At 58.0% G+C, this 16940-nt stretch overlaps 1 protein-coding gene across 2 annotated transcripts; it reads left to right on the forward strand.

The window, feature by feature from the left end:
• Positions 1-113: 113 nt before the first annotated feature.
• On the forward strand, positions 114-14529 carry KLF15 (Kruppel like factor 15). Of its 2 annotated transcripts, none has more exons than XM_030307566.1 (3): positions 114-163; positions 4700-5800; positions 13392-14529. In XM_030307566.1, the coding sequence occupies exons 2-3, from the start codon at positions 4725-4727 to the stop codon at positions 13558-13560; spliced, it is 1245 nt and encodes a 414-aa protein (XP_030163426.1). In that variant the 5' UTR covers positions 114-163; positions 4700-4724; the 3' UTR covers positions 13561-14529. The 2 variants fall into 2 exon arrangements, with proteins under 2 accessions (XP_030163426.1, XP_030163425.1); XM_030307565.1 differs by lacking the exon at positions 114-163 and adding an exon at positions 1405-3412.
• The last annotated feature ends 2411 nt before the right edge of the window (positions 14530-16940 follow it).

A 16940-nucleotide genomic window follows, 5' to 3' on the forward strand; every position in this document is an offset into this window, starting at 1 on the left:
CCGCAGCGACCCGCGGGCCAGCGGGCTAGCGAGCCAGCGCAGGACCCGCGGCTGGGCCCGCGGCCGCCGCCGGACCGGGAGCCAGGCCGCCGCCCCCAGCCCAGCCCCCGGGGCCTCAGGACCGCCGGGGCCTGGCCGCCAGCCGGGCGTGCTCCAAGTTCAGGTGGGAGAGGCTCTAGGAGGCCGGAGGGGAGCCCAGGGAGCTGATCGGGACGCGAGTGGGGTGGCGGGACGCCGGCTGGGCTCTGGTGGTGCGGCCGGGTGCCGGCGCCGCTGTCCGGAGCTCCGCGCCAGTGTCAGAGGAAACGCCGGAGAAGCCGGGCGAGCCCCTGCGCGGGGCCCGGGGTCGGACAAGCCCGCGCGAGAGTGACCCCCCCCCGTGCCCATCGGCACTTTCCCCGCGCGTGTCCGGGCCGCTGCCTAGGCGCCTGGCCCCGCGGGTCCTGCGCGCCTTGCGAGCCGGCCCTCCCATATGGCGGGCACCGGCGGGGCCTGGCGACCGGAACGGGCCGGCGAACGCGCCGGCCAGTCGGGGGCCGAGGAAGGGGGGACGAGGGGGCTGTGGCGGAGGGGTTACTGTCGGTCACCGCAGCCGTGGCCTCTGGGAAAGGGGCACCGGCCGAGGGCATGGTGCCCGGCCGGCAACGCTCCCGGGCTCTACCGAGGGGTCTTCCTTTCCCACGCTCCTCCCACACGCGGGCGGGCACCCACGCCAGCTCCACGCGCGAGTGTGTCGCGGACACCCTCCGGCACAGCCACACCGCTGCCGCGCACCACGCCCCGCACACGCACAGTCACACGACATGAACTCACACCCCTTCGCGCACACCCGCACTGCTCACACACCTCTTACTTCTACTCCCCACGCAGAGTCCCTGCTGCTTTCCACTGAACATTAGCAGAACGATGGCCAAGGGGTGGCAGGGGCAGAGGAGAGGCCACCCCCACCCACCGTGGCCGTGCTGTTCCCTCTTACCTCCGCACTGTGGTATTCCCTAAGGAGCCCCCCTCCCAGGGCACCGGGGGGGCTGTTTTCTCGCCCAATCCCTGGGAAGGTGACAAAAATCCCCAAATGCTTTAGTCCCTCAAATCACCTTTCCCCCAAGGACCGGGTGGCTCGTGGGAGCCCCCGCCGTCCTACAGGTGGGAGAACGCCTGGGCTCTGCGACTTTGGGGCCTGTGGGTGGCGCAGGGACCAGAGACTCTTATTTTGAAGGGCGGCCCCCACCCGCCACCCCCGTGATTTGCACGCTGACCCAATGGCAAGCCCTTGGCCGGCGCTGGGCTTGTTATCAATTACATGTTGTTCCTGCAGCCGCTGTGTCCCCGGGAGGATAAACAGCAGGCCGGGCCGGGCCTGGGGGGAGGGGGCGGAGTCCGGCTGTAGGCCGGGGACGGTGCCCGGAACAGCGTGTCCCCTCCCCCTGCACGCAGCCTGTGCTTCTGGCCATGCCATGTGCTGCTGTGTTTTAGCTTCCTAGCCGGCTCCCTCCAGCCCCGGCGGGCCCTTTTTCTATCGCCAGTGCCCCCGGGTGTCCCAGAACCCCTTCTCTGCTTTCAGTGCCTCAGTGTGCAACCCTCGCTGACCAGCCCTGCCTGAAAACCCTGCTGCCTGACCCTGGCCATTCCATACCTGGGAGAATCCCCACACCCCCACCCCCTGCCCAACTTCCCCAAGCACCTCTCACACAACCAGCGCGTTCTACCAGGTCCTGTTTCGGAGGCCGGGGTGGTGGCAGACTGGATAGTCAGAATAGCTTCTATTTTGGTGGGGAGGTAAACAGAAAAGTATACAAACCCATAACCAAGATGATTTCCCCCCTGGTTACCAACTACTGGAAGAATAGTGTGGGATGATTTAACAGATGGTGGTCAGGGGAGAGCAGTGTCTTCTGAGCTGAGCTCTAAATAAGGCACTCCCACTTGGAGTGTTGGGAGAAGAGGGGCCCACAGAGACAGCACAGTTAAGGTGGAGTGGAGCAGGTGAGGTGAGATGTGGGAGAGATGGGCAAGGCCCAGGTGCTGGGAGAAGATGGGGTCACATTTCCTAGGGAAGTTATTGGATGTTTTCTCTTACCCTACCCTACCGTACTTACTCCTCCCCCCTCCACACTATTTCTTTTCATACCATTTCATCTGTGAATATCTAATTATCAACTATAATACCATCATCGCACTTAAAAATATGAACACTAACTCCTTACTATCATGTAATATTCGGTTGGTGATCACATTTCAGGGGAGAGTTTTAAGTGGGCAAGAACATGGCCTGATCTGCGTCTTAACCACTAGTTAAGGCCTGTTCCTAGGTTCTAGGAAGGCTGGAGTCCCTCTGATTCCTTAGGATCACATCGGAGAGGCACAAAGACCACGTGTTCACCCATTTGGAGGTTAATCCTAATGGCTGGTAATGACCAACGCCTGAGTGCATGCCAGCCACTGTAGGAAGTGTTCACCTGGTGTTAGCTCATTGAACTCTTTGAGTAACCTGGGAGCTAGGCACTACTGGCAGCATCCCTAGCCAACAGACCGGACACAGAGAAGTTGTGCCACCTGCCCGAGGTTGCCCAGCTAAGTTGCAGAGGCCAGAGCAGAGCCCCCTGCTCAGAGGGTGGGCCAAAGTGGTGGGGGGGGGGGCCCAGGGCCCAGTGTGGGCTCCGCACAGCCTTGTTGCCCTTCACGTTATCTGGTACTTTTATTCCTTCCTGGCACCTGATTGGGTGAATAGCATGTATTTTAAAACTTCCAGTTTTAAATCCTCAGATGAGTATTAACAATTAAAGAGCCAAATATCCTCCTGGCAAAACTGCCCTGGGGTATGGACTCGCCAAAGGCATCCACCTTGCCTTAGCTTCCTGGAGCTGCTTGAAGCTTCCTGGATTAGTGGGGAACTGAGGTCACTGGGGCCCAGAATAGATGGGGAAACTGAGATTCGGGGAGTGAGGACTTGTCCAAGGTCGCAGCTGATGATGATCCTGGCCCTGACAGGTTTCTGTCCATGGCCAGACCTGTCAGCCGTAGAGTATGCTGTGTGCTAAGTCCAGCAGTGGCCCTCGAGACAGAGCATAGGAGTGGGTGCAGAGTGGGGATAGGCAGCAGAGAATCTCTGGTTTTAGACGTGGAACATTCCCTGTTCCCCAACCTCACTGGTCATTGGGCGGGGACAAAGGTCCACAGAGGTGGCTCCATCATAGCCATACACTGTTGACTCTCCTTGGACACCGGACCTAGCATGGCCTTCAGAGGACACAGATGTCCCCTCTCTTCTCTGTTGATGTTCCCTGAGGCCCTCCTGGGCACTAGCTGCCATGCCGGAAGCTGGGAACACAGTGGGGACCCAGCAGAGCAGCCTGCCTTCCTGGAGTTCACGGTCTAGTGGGAAGACGGGAGTTAGCTGGGCCTTCTTGAGGTGGTGAGTGCTCCATGGGGTACAGGCCAAGGGCATCCTCTCTCTCATCCCACTAGGTGGTCGTGTAGTCACATGGGGTAATAGCCGTGCAAGTACTCTGGGACCTGGGTCCACTTTTGCCCTTGTGAGTTATCACTGTGGGGCAGGGCCCTGTCCACCCCATGGTAAAGCCTCAGTAAAGTGTCTGGGTACAGTCAAGAGCCTTTTGTTCTGTCCCTGCCTCTCCCACTTCACAGAGGAGGCAGCTGAGGCTGGAGGGGTCCGAGAACAAGAGGGTGGATGAGGTCTCCCCCTTCAGATGGGGAAACAGAGCTGGTGAGAGCAGGTGCATATGGGTCTTTAATTTTTTTGCGGGGGGGGGGGCACAAATTCGACTTGTCTGATTAAAATATAGACTGCCAAGTTGAGGTTCAATCTCAGATAAAATATTTTTTTTTAATTTTTTTTTGTTTATTTTTGAGAGAGACAGAGAACAAGCAGGGGAGGGGCAGAGAGAGAGAGAGAGAGAGAGACACAGAATCTGAAGTGGGCTCCAGGCTCCAAGCTGACAGCACAGAGCCCGACGCAGGGCTCGAACTCACAAACTGCGAGATCATAACCTGGCCGAATCGGACGCTCAACCGACTGAGCCACCCAGGCGCCCCTAAAATAATTTAATATGAGCATATCCCATTTAATATTTGGGACATACTTATGTTAAACGTTGCTTGTTTTTTAAAACCTGAAATTCAAATCTAACTGGGTGGCCTGCAGTTTTATTTGTTTAATCTGGCAACCTTACCCAAGCTCCAACCAACACAAGGGTCAGGGGGCAAATGGCCATCCTCCTGCCCCCTTCCAGTGAGTCAAGAATGAAGCTGAGGTCAGGTGTCCTCAGAAGTGCAGCCATTTCAGTCAGCTGGACAAGCTTCCCCAACGTTGGCCATTTCAGGGTACAGACATCCTCCTTGCATACTTTCTCGCTCACACGTGCACACACTCAATCATTCACAGATACACACGTGTTCTTTCCCAGAACTGTTCTGGAAAACCTGTTTGAAACCAAAAGTACCCCGGATTGTGCAATGGGCTTGGAGAGCGCTCTTTTGCAAACAGGTGGTGCAATTTCGGAAAACACTCTTGCAGACAGAGTTCTCCCACGGGATGGGATGGAGACAGGATCCAGGCATTTGGCAATGGGAGACTGTGGGCAGGCAGCGGAGGTGGGGGGGGGGGGGGGTGCACAGGCCCACGAGGTGGCAGGTGAGCATGCCATCCTTCTGACCAGGCCTCCTTTGTTCTTCTCTGCAGCCGCCACCGGCACGGCCAGGCCAGCATGGTGGACCACTTGCTTCCAGTGGACGAGACCTTCTCGTCACCGAAATGCCCAGTTGGTTATCTGGGTGACAGGCTGGTCGGTGGGCGGGCGTACCACATGCTGCCCTCGCCCCTCTCCGAGGATGACAGTGACGCCTCCAGCCTCTGTTCCTGTGCCAGCCCAGACTCGCAAGCAGTCTGCTCCTGCTATAGCGGTGGCCCGGGTGCTGAGGGCCAGGATAGCATCTTGGACTTCCTGCTGTCCCAGGCCACACTGGGCAGTGGTGGTGGCAGTGGCATTGGGGCCAGCAGTGGCCCCATGGCCTGGGGGTCCTGGCGGCGGGCACCAGCACCTGTGAAGGGGGAGCATTTCTGCTTCCCCGAGTTTCCTGTGGGTGACCCTGATGACGTCCCAAGGCCCTTCCAGCCCACCCTGGAGGAGATTGAAGAGTTTCTGGAGGAGAACATGGAGCTAGGGGTCAAGGAGGCCCCAGAGGGCAGCAGCAAGGACTTGGAGGCCTGTGGCCAGCTCTCAGCCGGGCCACACAGGAACCACCTCCATCCTGGGTCCAGTGGGAGAGAGCGTGGCACTCCCCCTCTGGGCAGTGCCAGTGTGGGTGGCAGCCAGAGTCCGGGTGGGGGGCCCACATCTGACGGCCCCATCCCCGTGCTGCTGCAGATCCAGCCTGTGCAGGTGAAGCAGGAGTCGGGCAATGAGCCTGCCTCCCCTGGGCAGGCCCCGGAAAGTGTCAAGGTAGCCCAGCTTCTGGTCAACATCCAGGGTCAGACCTTTGCACTGGTGCCCCAGGTGGTGCCCTCCTCCAATGTGAACCTGCCCTCCAAGTTCGTGCGTATCGCCCCTGTGCCCATCGCCGCCAAGCCCATTGGGTCGGGACCCCTGGGGCCTGGCCCCGCCGGCCTACTCATGGGCCAGAAGTTCCCCAAGAATCCAGCGGCAGAACTCATCAAAATGCACAAATGTACTTTCCCCGGCTGCAGCAAGATGTACACCAAGAGCAGCCACCTCAAGGCGCACCTGCGCCGGCACACAGGCGAGAAGCCCTTTGCCTGCACCTGGCCGGGCTGCGGCTGGAGGTCAGTATGACAGGTGACAGGCCAGGCCGTGAGCACGGCCAGCTCGTCTCTGCTCCCCTGGGGGTGTGGTCAAGGCCCAGTTCACCATTAGATAAGGCTGATTAGGAAGGGGAGATGGGGCGGGCAGGCAGCGGGGCCAGAGCTGGCGTGGCTGCCCGCAGGCTTCCTTGTCCCTGCTTCCCTACTGATCACTGAAGCCTGAAGCCACCTGGTCTCCAGGTTCATAATGACCTGGTCCGGCTTGCTGCGGGTGAGGGGCTGGGCCATGGCAAAAGGGCTCTCTTAGTAGTAACAATGGCAGCTAAGAATGATGGAGTGAGGGCTGTATGTCAGATGGGGTTGTGGCCCTGTGTGCGCTGTTCCCTCAGTGCCTCACAGAACCCCTAAGGGCAAGTGCTACCCTTACAGCTGAGCAAACAGGCTCAGACCAGCTAGGTAACTTGCCCAAGGCCACACCACTTGGTAAATGGGGTTTGGGCCCAGAGGGTCGCATCAGAGGCGTCACATCCCGAAAAAACGCTGCTTTTCTGACCGGAGGGACCAGCTTCACTTGTGGACGTCCTCAGACACCTGGACAGGGCCTGGCCCTTGCTTCCCTGCAGGTACCTGAAGGTGTATGTGGGAAGCTGTGAAGGAGGACCAGGCTGGGGGTGCTGCCCAAAGGTGGATGAGTCCTCCCGGACTCTACTCTGTGTGGTGCAACACGAGAAGCCAGCTCTCAAAGGGCCGGAGTCTTGCTCCAGGGCTGCTCAGCCAGCAGACGGCAGAGCTGGATGGGATCCCCCCGGGTCACCCTCACCTGGGCCCCCAGGGGTCCCCAGATCACCCTTCAGGTGGACTGGGTGCACCTTTCCCTGAAAAGCAGGCAGCCGGGAGCTCGCACCCTCAGGGGCACCACAGCTGGGCTGTCTCCAGTTTTTAGGACACCTACCCTGCAGGAATCTGGCCTATCTGGCTGGGGGTGGGTGCAGTGTGCATTACCAGCACATTCCCGGTCTTTACTGCCAGGGCTGCTGTGGCCGCCGCTTTGTGAGCGTTCGTGAGAGAGCGACCGGGCATGCCCCTCTGTGTGCAGACCTCACAAGAGGGCGTGTAGCTGCGTGTGCACCTACGTGTACTTGCTTTCTTCGTGTGTGTCTGGGTGTGCTCCAGGACTACGCATGTCATGTACCTTGCGTGTGCATCCGTGTGGGTGTGGCCTACAGGGAGCAGTTGGCAGCTTCTTGGTCAGACTCATCCGGCAGCTCGGGAGGGTTGGCCCCAGTTGGGAGGTGCTGGCCACAGAGTCCTGGCCAGCTGAGGCCCTGACTGCAATATGTGATGTGATCCTGCAGCCGCTTTCCGTGGAGTGCTGACCAAGGAAGAGACTTTTCCCAAATAGTGTCTTGGGTTATGGAGGCCCTTCCTGATGAAGGGTCTCATGCAGCCACTGCTCCAGAGGCACCCACTGGACAGGCCCACGGGGCTTGTGCCAGAGGCCCATAGGGTGTTGGTGCTGGTGTCACATCCCTCTCTGAGCCTCTGCCGTAGTCTGTTGAGTGGGCCCCCAGGTGACAGATGTACCTGCAGGGCCACTTTGAGACCTGGTACACTGGTGGGTATGCGGTGTTGGTGGTCAGAGCTTGGGGGTGTGGGGAAGCCAAGGCACTGGAGCCATAGAGGCAGGTGTTCAACTGTAGAAGGGAGGCCATTGACCTTGGGTGGGGGGTAGCTGGCGGCAATGGTGGGAGCCTCAGCCTATGTCAGCTTCTGACTTGCTATGTGCTCTCGGGGAGCTCCCCCCTGGCCAAGCCTCACTTCCCCATCTGTGAAGTGGGGGGCCTGCTCTCTCCCTCTCCCTCTCAGGGCCAGGGGCGCAGGGGTGCTCGGCACCACCCCTTTCTCATTGGTGGCACTGTTACTCATACAAGGGCAGAGTCTGAGAAGAGTATCATTTCGGAGGTGGCCCAGACTCACAGGGACTCCTCTTAGATGCATTTTCTCTTGGTGGGGGGGGGGGCAGGCAGGGCTGTGGAGGGGTCAGGCATCTGGCTGGACAGAGCACTGGTCCGACTCCTGATGGGCTCACCTTCCTGGGCACTGTCCCCTGGCCACTGCTAACTCTTGGCGAGTGGCCCTTCCTGTTGGGATGAGGCTGGGCAGGGCTACAGGGAGGAAGGTGTGGTCCTTGGTGAAGGCTACCCACTTGTCTCATTCCCCCAGGAGGAGGGGACCTGCTTTCTGGGCTGTCTCAGAAAACAGACAGAATCCTCAGCCCAGAGCGCATCTTAGGGAGGCAGATCTCATCCCCAACACCGCAGCCTCAGGAGATAGTGAGTTTCCCATGGTAGGAGGTGTGCAAGCAAGAGTGGGATTTGTGGAGGGGATTCAGCCTTGCCACTGTCTGGGCCCTGGCACTGTTCTTGCCCAGGACCCACTTGGCAGGGGAAGGCACGGCATGTGCCTGTCATGGTGAGTTCCTGTGGAACTGACCCTGGGGCCATCCTTGCCTCCAGCCACTCCTAGGCCTTCAAAGGCCTCCCCAGCTTCTCCCAGGGTTCCCCTGGAATGGGATCTGGCCTTTGTGGGATTACACGTGATGGAGGCACAGGCAGCTGAGGGTACCTGTGTTTTGGGAGAGCTATTTCTCTGAGGATGCAAGAGTCCCTCATTGGCCTTCGGGAGTCCAGAACCCCTGGGGATGTACATGAGATGTGTGTGTCCCTTCTATGCAGAGGGAGCCCTTGCAGTAGTTGGGCAGGCAGGCCGACCAGCGCTGGGACAGCTTGATCTGGACAGGACAGCAGAAGTAATGGTGATGATGGCAATTGGGCGCCACATTTTCTGGCCACCGACTGTATTCTGGGCACCACCCTAAGGTGCTCAGAGTGGGAATCCCTTCCACAAATCCCCATTACTTGGTTGTATACTTCCTGCCATGAGGAGCCCATTACTTTATGAGGCTACTCTCGCCTCTTCATGTACTTGGTACTCTTAGATTCCTATCCACACTTCGCATTCTGGCCTGATCTGCTGGCCAGCCTCCCTTGCACAGTGCAGGCTCCCACTCGGGCCCCCACCCTCTTTGCCCCCTCTGTGTGCCCCCTGTCTCCAACACTTCCCTCCTGATGGCAATGGTAGTCGATCTTGCAATGGTCCCTGCTTTCTTCTGCACATGTCACAGAAATGAGCTCGTTGAGCCCTCAGGACAGCCCCGTAACATGGGCGCACCAGTCTGCATTTCCCAGAGGGCCCACAGGGGTGGAGCTAGTGAGCGTGGCTCTGGGTGTGCCCTCAAGCAAGTGCCTCAGCCTCACCCTGTCCCACCAGCAGTCTGGTGGGCATGCCTTTCGCACCTGGACAGCTACGCGGCTGGCCTTTCCCTCATCCTCTCTCCCTGCGCACCTGGTACCGTGATGGCTGGGCGTCGTCTCTCCCCAACGAAGCCATCAGCTCTTTCAGATGTGAAGCTTCTGGGCGAGGAGCAAAGAGCTAACAGTAACAACAGCAATAACAGAGCTCTCGTGCACTCGCTGAACATTCCAAAGTAACTCATTGAATGCGCCAGATAAGTCCACAAGGTAGGCACCAGTATGCTGCCCCCATTTAGAGAGGAGGAATTTGAGGCACAGAAGAGTTAAGTAATTTCTCCTTGGTCACACAGCTAATGAGTGGCAGCGTCCGGAGTCCAACCCAGACTGTTTGCCCCTTGACCTCCTACACCCAGACTCAGGACCTCTCTCCAGCCCCCTGCGTACCCTCCAGTGAGGGATGGCCAGCCCCAGTGCTGGGAGGGAGGACCTCCACCTGCAGCTGGTCTTCAGGCAGCACCCCTGCACACTTGCCTGCCTCCTCCTATGGGGAGTTTACCACTCCCAAGGCCACCTATCTTCCTGGTGGCTCTTTGCCAGGTCACCAACCCCCCACTTCCTTCAGCTTTTGATCCTGAACCCAGTATTCTCTGTCCCCTTCCTTCTCGTGACGTGGTTCTGGCATCCTTGACGGGGCCAAAACCAGACTTTGCCTGTTCCAGTCTGTCTGGGAAGTGGCTGTTTGCCCGCCTTCCTAGAAGTTCCCTTGCTACGCTCTCAGACACAGGCCCCTTTTGTTCACGGCAGCAGAACATCCTGTTCCGGAATGGCCAAGCCATTCTATCCAGAAAGAATCCCCTCCTTCCACAGCTAATATGAATATTAATAGTTTCTAGCAGTCCTGTGTGGCAGGTACTGCGGTCATCCCTGCGGGACACAGGGGGCCCAGAAAAGGGAGCCTGTGGGCCTGAGGCCCCAGAGCCAGGATAGGATTCAGACCTGGTGGTACACTGCTGGCCTGCTTGGTTCCCATGTCTCTGCTGCCCTTATTCAACAAGGCATTCTCTCACCCCTTCCCCCAAGTGGTGTTGGACAGGTTGTACACTGTACAAATCTGGGGGGCACCATGCCCATTGCAGGCCTTGAGACCTGTCTACAATAATGGCTTTCTGGCTGATAGAAGGAGCACTTTGCACAAAGGTGCTGTATGTGCCAGCGGTGGGGCTGATGTTACGGGCTGCTTCCCTCTCTAGTACCTCAGCAGCACAAATCATGGTGCTGACCCATATGCTCCTGGATGTCACCAAGGAGCAGGTTCTGCGCTGAGCAGCTTGCAGGTAATCAGAGCTCACGGTCACTGAATCATTGCCACGTGCTGAGCACTGTTGTAAACCCTCAAGTACCTTCCCCAATCCGCATAGTCCCCCGAGGCAGATCTGTCGTTTCCACGTCTCCAAGTGGGGAAACTGAGCCTCACAGAACTTGGTGACTTGCCCGGGTCACCTGGTCATAGGTGGCAGAGCTCACAGCCTGCAGAGCCTGCATCTTAGCCACCCGGCCCCCCTCCCACTATGTGGTCCCCGGGCTCCTCCAGTGGCTGCTGTCTGGGAGAATGTGAGGGTGTGAGGTAGGGATCCTCTGAGGGCTCAGTTCCCAGGGATGGACCGCTCAGGTCACAGGGCCCTAAGGCAGCAGGGAGGAGGCTGGCAGGTAGGGACAGCTTGTTCTCAGGCCTAGCTCTCATGATGTGCCCAGGATGAGAGGGCCACTGTGGCCATTGTGTCAACTCCTTTGGCCTCTGAGACGAGTCCCAGCAGGTGGGCCAGAATCCCAAAGTCTTCATTGGATGAGTGAGGAAATCTTGCCCAGGACCACACCGGGGCTCCTGGTGGGGTAGGGACCTGAAAGGATCCTGCCGTTCTGCTGGCTCTGACCCTGGCAAGCCCCTTATCCTTTTGAGCCCTTGCTGTGGTGTTGTCAACCCTATGGGACTGATCCTGGCTCCCTGGCCAGAAAGGTGCAAGGTAATCCCAGTGCCTCGTGCCCAGGATGGCTCAGATATTGCTGGTGGCATTGTTTCTGTGGCTTCCTGCTTACCCCTGCCCTGGGCAGGCCCACCTGTATAGAAGCTGTATGTGCAGCTCCTGCTGGGGCAGGTGGCCCTGGCCTGAGAGCACGGTCCAGGCTCTGACTGCCGGGGTGCATTGTGCAGCTTCCTCACTGGCTCAGGGCTCCAGTGATATACCGCCCAGCCAGGCAATGTGGAGGAGGCCAGGCACAGCAGGGAGCTGGATCAGGATCTTCGCTCCGGCCTTGGCTGCTCTGTCATGCTGGGGATGCTGGATCAGGCCCTCATCATGCTGAGCCTTGGTTTTCTCATCTGGCAAATGGGCCAGTCAGTCTTCCACAGCTCCAAAGATAGGATGAGAGCATTGCTCTGTAGCAGCCTCAGTTGACGCTCTGGGATATGAAGCGGAGTGCCGGCCGCCTGTCTTCTGTGCTTCTGGGCTCCCTATCTGGTGCTCAGGCCTTCCTACTGCCCATCTCGAGCCTTCCTCAGGGAATGTTCTGCTGTGTCCTTCTGATTCTTGGCAGGCTGTGGGATTAAAGCTTCCACCAATAGGGTCAGGCCACAGGTAGGCTACCGGTCCCAACACATTGGCTGGTCTGGGGACAGCTGTTCCACCCAACCTACCTCTTGCTGTGTGGCCCCAGGTCCGGGAAGGGACTGTTGGTCCCGGTACCTGTGTGTGTGTACATGTGTGTGCTCACGTAGGTACACGTATGCCCATGTACATAATGTGCATACGTGTACATGTGTGCGTGTGCACACCCTGTGCACCCGTGTAGAGTGGACGCATGTGTGTGCAGTGCACCCATGCTTATGTAGCACATGGGTAGCTTGTGTGTATGGGTGTGTCTGTGTGCATTGCATGGTCTGCATGCATGTGCGTGTTTGTGCATGCCGTGGAATTTGAGAGTGCCCTGTAACAGTCCTTCGTCCTCCTGTGGGTGCTTGCTGTGTCCACGCTCTCACGTGAATGCACTTGCTGGCATCTGCCATGCACCAGGCCCTGGGCTGCTTGTGGGATGGACCACAGGGAACGAGACACACATCTTTCCTCATGGAGCTGATGGTCTAGTGGTACAGGCTGACATTCATTAAGAAGTTGGAAGCGAATTTAAAGTTACAATAGTGGCAGGGCCAGGAAATTGAGGTGCTATATAGTGCTGTGGGAGCCTAGAATGGGATGCAGTCCCGGAGGGCTTTCTTGAGGAAGTGACATTTGAGCTAAGTTCTAACAGATGGGGGGAGGCAGCAAGGAGAGGGGAGAGAAAAGCATTCCAGGACTGGAAAAAGTATGTGCAAATGTCCTGTGGCAAGAAGGACCAAGGATAGGTCCGTGTAGATGGAGCAAGAGGAAGACAGTATGTGGCGGGGGAGGGGGACGAGAGGGATCTCGTTGTCAGGATGAGGGTCATGGGATGGGGAGAGCTTCAAATCCCTGAAGTCAGTGACAACATTCTGAGCCCTGTGGTCCAGCTCAGATCCTTACCTCTTGCATTAGCAGCTGCTCATTCTCAGTGGCCTCTGGGCTGTGGGAGCACTTGCTCCCAGGCAGGCTGAGGCCGAGAGAAGGAAGTGGCAGGGGAACCATTTAAACTCTCAGAAGTACCTTGCAGTGGCATGGTTTTGTTTGGTGACGTTTTAGGGGGCCCAGCCTTCAGGAAAGCAGTGTCTGGGACTGGAGTGGGGACTCAAGTCTGAAGACCCCCACCTCCGCTGTAATGGAGGCAGGAGGAGCCGGGAGATCCCTGCAGGGCCGGGGAAACACCTCTCCCAGACTTCAGCTTCGGCTCTGGACAGGCCTCCCCACGCACACGCTCATAGAAGCCCCAAGTTCTGGCCTAAGAGGGAAAGGGAATGCGAGGTGTATCAGGGCCAGGATGACCCCACTGCACACTGCCGGGCGGGAGGGGGCTGTGGGCAGTAATCCCGGACTCTGGTGGGCTTGATCGCCTATCGGAATATTTACCAGCTGCTCGCAGGCCCAGATGCCTGAGAGCGGACCGCCGTGCAGCATTGGGCCTTTTACTGGCAGTTCTGGAGGGGGGGGATGGGCGATGGGGTTTGGGACAGTGACTTTTCAGCAGTGGATTCAGAAGTTCTCGGGAGCCGGAGCAGCGCCGGGGCCGCGCCTGCCGGGCCCCTGCGTAGAGCCCTGCACCTGCCGGCCGCGCTCTGGGTGGGCGTCCGGCGAGGCGGGTCTCGCTGACCGCTGCCCGTGCGTGTCCCGCAGGTTCTCCCGCTCGGACGAGTTGTCGCGGCACCGGCGCTCGCATTCGGGCGTGAAGCCCTACCAGTGTCCCGTGTGCGAGAAGAAGTTCGCGCGGAGCGACCACCTCTCCAAGCACATCAAGGTGCACCGCTTTCCCCGGAGCAGCCGCTCGGTGCGCGCGGTGAACTGAGCGCCCGCCGGCCCCGCCCCCTCACCCGCCCAGTTCTTTTGTAGCAATAATTTATTTGCCTCTTCAGAGGCACGTGACGATGTTGCAAACCCACCTTCTGGAGCCCGGGAGGTGCAGGAAGAGAGGGGCTTGCCTGGGAGGCGGGAACCGGAGCCGCCCGGCCCGCTGCCTTTCCCGGGAAGACCTAGAGCCACGCCCGGGTCCCTGGGGTCTGAGCCCCTAGCACCCGCGCAGGGGGCCCTGCCTTCCCGCCTTTGTGCCTTCGTGCCTTCCAGCGGGCCAGCCTGTGCTGCAGCGGCGCGGGGAGCCTGGACCTTCTCCCACTGGGCTCCCTGCCTGGGCCAAGGCCGGCACTTTTTGCTCAGAAGAAGAAATGTGCCGTTTTGAAATGTCAGTTCCCAGAGGGAGCTGTGCTGGGAAGAAGGAAGTAGGCCAGAAGTCCAGGGCTGCACTGTGGTGTGAGGGTGGCTTGGTCCCAGACCTCTGGCTCAGCCTGACTGCCGGAGGAGGGTACGGGAAGGGCCGTCAGGGGTTTAGAACCTGGCCTCTGGGCAGATAATGGAATTAGGGTGAAAAGCCCCCTCTTTGGGGGGGGGGGTCTGGCAGTGCATGTGCTTGAGTTAAACAGTGCGGGGCAGACAGGTGCAGTCTAGGTACCCAGCATGGCTCATCCCCTCGTCCTGTTTCCAGACAAATCCAGACACCAGCCTCCAGGATCACCTTGGGGAAAAGAGGGGAGCAGGCTGCATTGCGTGTAGACGAACTAGATAGAGCCTCCGAATCCTGATTTAGAAATGCATTCCTTATTTTGTCTAGAAATTAATATCAAATGAACTAGCTTGTTTTGACAGGTTTATTTCACATCCTATGAATGTATGTAAATAAGCTGTACATAGGTACATCTACATAAAATATCTTTTAATAACATATCAACATTTGTGTACATTTGAAATTAAAAAAATCTATAAAGCTGGTGTACATATGTTACAATTATGTATATTTTCTTTGGTCCTTCATAAAAATATATTTACTTTGCCAATAAAAAGAAAAAAGAACTCGATAACTTTATGGCATTCCAGTGCTGTTTTCCTGTTTCTCCAGAAAGTGGGTGTGATTCTGAGGGCCGAGGCTCTGTGTCTGTGTTTGCAGCATTTAGGGAGCCTTGTTTTGTATCCAGAGGGACACGAAGATCCCTTAGGGGTTTAGCCCCTGGCCCATCAGTGCAGGCTTCCCAAGGCAAGCCCTCCTCCATGCTGGCTGCTGGGTTTTTGCTCATTGTGGACTCCCGGAGGGCTCTCTCTCCCCTCCCCACAAACCCAAATCCAGCTCCCATCCCAGCATCACCTATGTGAAGCCACCATGGGCTAGGCCAGGCCTGCAGTGATCACTATGACGACTATTGGAGACCCTCACACAGTGCTTCCTGTGCAGTCAGTCCTTCAAGCATCTGCTGTGCAGAGGAGAGTCCCCTTTGGAGATGGCATAGTTATTCTCACCGGCTCGGGGCATAGTGAACGAGTGGACTGGTGGAGGGGAGATTAGAGAGGCCGGTATATGCCAGGAGGCTGCCTCCTGTACCCATCCCAGCTGCTCTGAGCTCTGGGGAGACAAGTCCTCCTGAATTCCCCCAGATTCCTGGCATCTCCACCGTGTGCTTGCACAGTTGAGGTCTGAGTGCATCCACATGTCCCGGTGGGTTGGAAGCAGGGGACAGTGGGAGCCTGAGAAGAAGGAGAGGCCGTGAGCTAGCAAGGGGCTCAGTGGGGTGGCTGAGATTGGGCAGAGAAGGTGGGCTTGGTGGCTGTAGTAACGAGGCAGCCCCAGCTCTCCCGTCCATGTGAGGTGACAGACAAGGACCTTCTAAGGGTGACCCTTAGAAGACTGATGCAAGTTGGGCAAGTAGTTTTTAGGGACCTCCTCGGAGATGGAGGCAGGTGGTGATGCACCCATGGATTTGTAGCAGAGCGATGTCTAAGTGAGATGTGTGTGCACGTGTGCGTGAGGTCACGGGCCTTTGAGCCACTGTTCCTGCTGATGGGAGTCATCTGCCACCATCATCTTTCCTGCCTGGCAGGAGCTGGCAGGTGTGAAGCTTTCATGTGTGCCCAGCACACAGCATGAGTGATCCGGGAATGGACGCTTCCATCCTGACCAGCTCTGGTCCTGGGGAAAGGACTTTGCCTTGTGACCTCTATCCTTTGACTTACCCTCTGTGGTCAAACATGCTGTGGGGAAGTGAGGCATTGATTTCCAGGTGCATTAACGTAGCCTTTCTTTATTCATAAACAAGCGGTGCAGCCCAAATAAGAGGAACAGTGAAGGTCAGGACAGTCACTGGAGGAGGAATAAGTCTGTGAGCCCATGTCCCTGTGATGCCAGGCACCAGGACTCTGCTTACCTCCGTGTATGTCCCCCAAAGTCCACTGCTCCGAGCCTGCAGTGCCCTGGCTAACCTGTCCTGGCCAAGGTAAGGCTGGCCGGTGTGCAGGGTGGTCTAAGCCATCGCCCTCGGTCTGGGCTCTGGACTCCCCACCTAACGTGTGTGCTGACACCTTTCCCACGTGGGCAGCACAGCCCCAGGCTCTGCTTCCCAGAGGCGCCAGCTGAGAGAGAGCTGGCCGGGACAGCAGAGTGAGCACGGCAAGAGGGAAGGATGTGGGCACGAAGGTGGCTGTCTCTGGATCCTCACTCTACCTTCAGACGAGTTTGTTAAAACTTTCCGAGTTCACCCTGCAGGATGGACACGATAGTCCCGGGTGCCGTTGGTGAGCATGAGTGTGACTTTGGACAAGAGCAAAGCCCCTTCCTAGGGTGGGAGCCTGTCTCTCGGCCAGGTGGAGAGGCTGGAGAGGCGGGGTCTCCGTGCTGGGCCGTGGCCGGCACCTGTGCAGGCACCCCCGTAGTGGGACCCACAAGAACACTGAGAGCTCTGCTGAGGTGCCTGGCTTGTGACTTGGCCCTTAGAGACCCCCATGCCACCACCTTTGTCACCCTTTGTGACCTCTATGACTGGAAAAGTAGTGTTTGTCTTGGCCCACAAGCTAAGAAAATGGGTGAGAGGTGAGCCAGTGTGCCCCCAACTGTTTGTAACAGAGGAGTCTGGATGGTTGCAGAGCAGAAATCTGGCCTTGACAGCCTCTGGCACCCTGCCCTGCACAGTACCCCTTCCCCAAGGTGCACAGAGGGGAAGGAAGTACCATGTATCGAGTGCTGTATCAGGCAGAATATGGGTCAGGTTGCTGTAACAAAGAGACCCCAAACACTGTGGCTTACACAAGGTAGACATGTATTTTTCTCTGTTGGAATAGTCTGGAAGCAGGCAGCCTTGGCTGAGAGGTGGCTGTGGCACGGGCTCCTTCTCTCCTGTTGCCCTCCACGCC

Source organism: Lynx canadensis, chromosome A2, assembly GCF_007474595.2.
Source record: "Lynx canadensis isolate LIC74 chromosome A2, mLynCan4.pri.v2, whole genome shotgun sequence".
Lineage (NCBI taxonomy): Eukaryota > Metazoa > Chordata > Mammalia > Carnivora > Felidae > Lynx > Lynx canadensis.

What these genes read in the sequence shown, in the direction of transcription:
- KLF15 (XM_030307565.1), top strand. Translation starts at nt 3,309, where the DNA reads ATGCCGGAAGCTGGGAACACAGTGGGGACCCAGCAGAGCAGCCTGCCT. An exon ending in AGCTGGGCCTTCTTGAGGTG is followed by an intron (nt 3,413 to 4,699) that starts GTGAGTGCTCCA and finishes TCTTCTCTGCAG; the next exon opens with CCGCCACCGGCACGGCCAGG. An exon ending in TGGCCGGGCTGCGGCTGGAG is followed by an intron (nt 5,801 to 13,391) that starts GTCAGTATGACA and finishes CGTGTCCCGCAG; the next exon opens with GTTCTCCCGCTCGGACGAGT.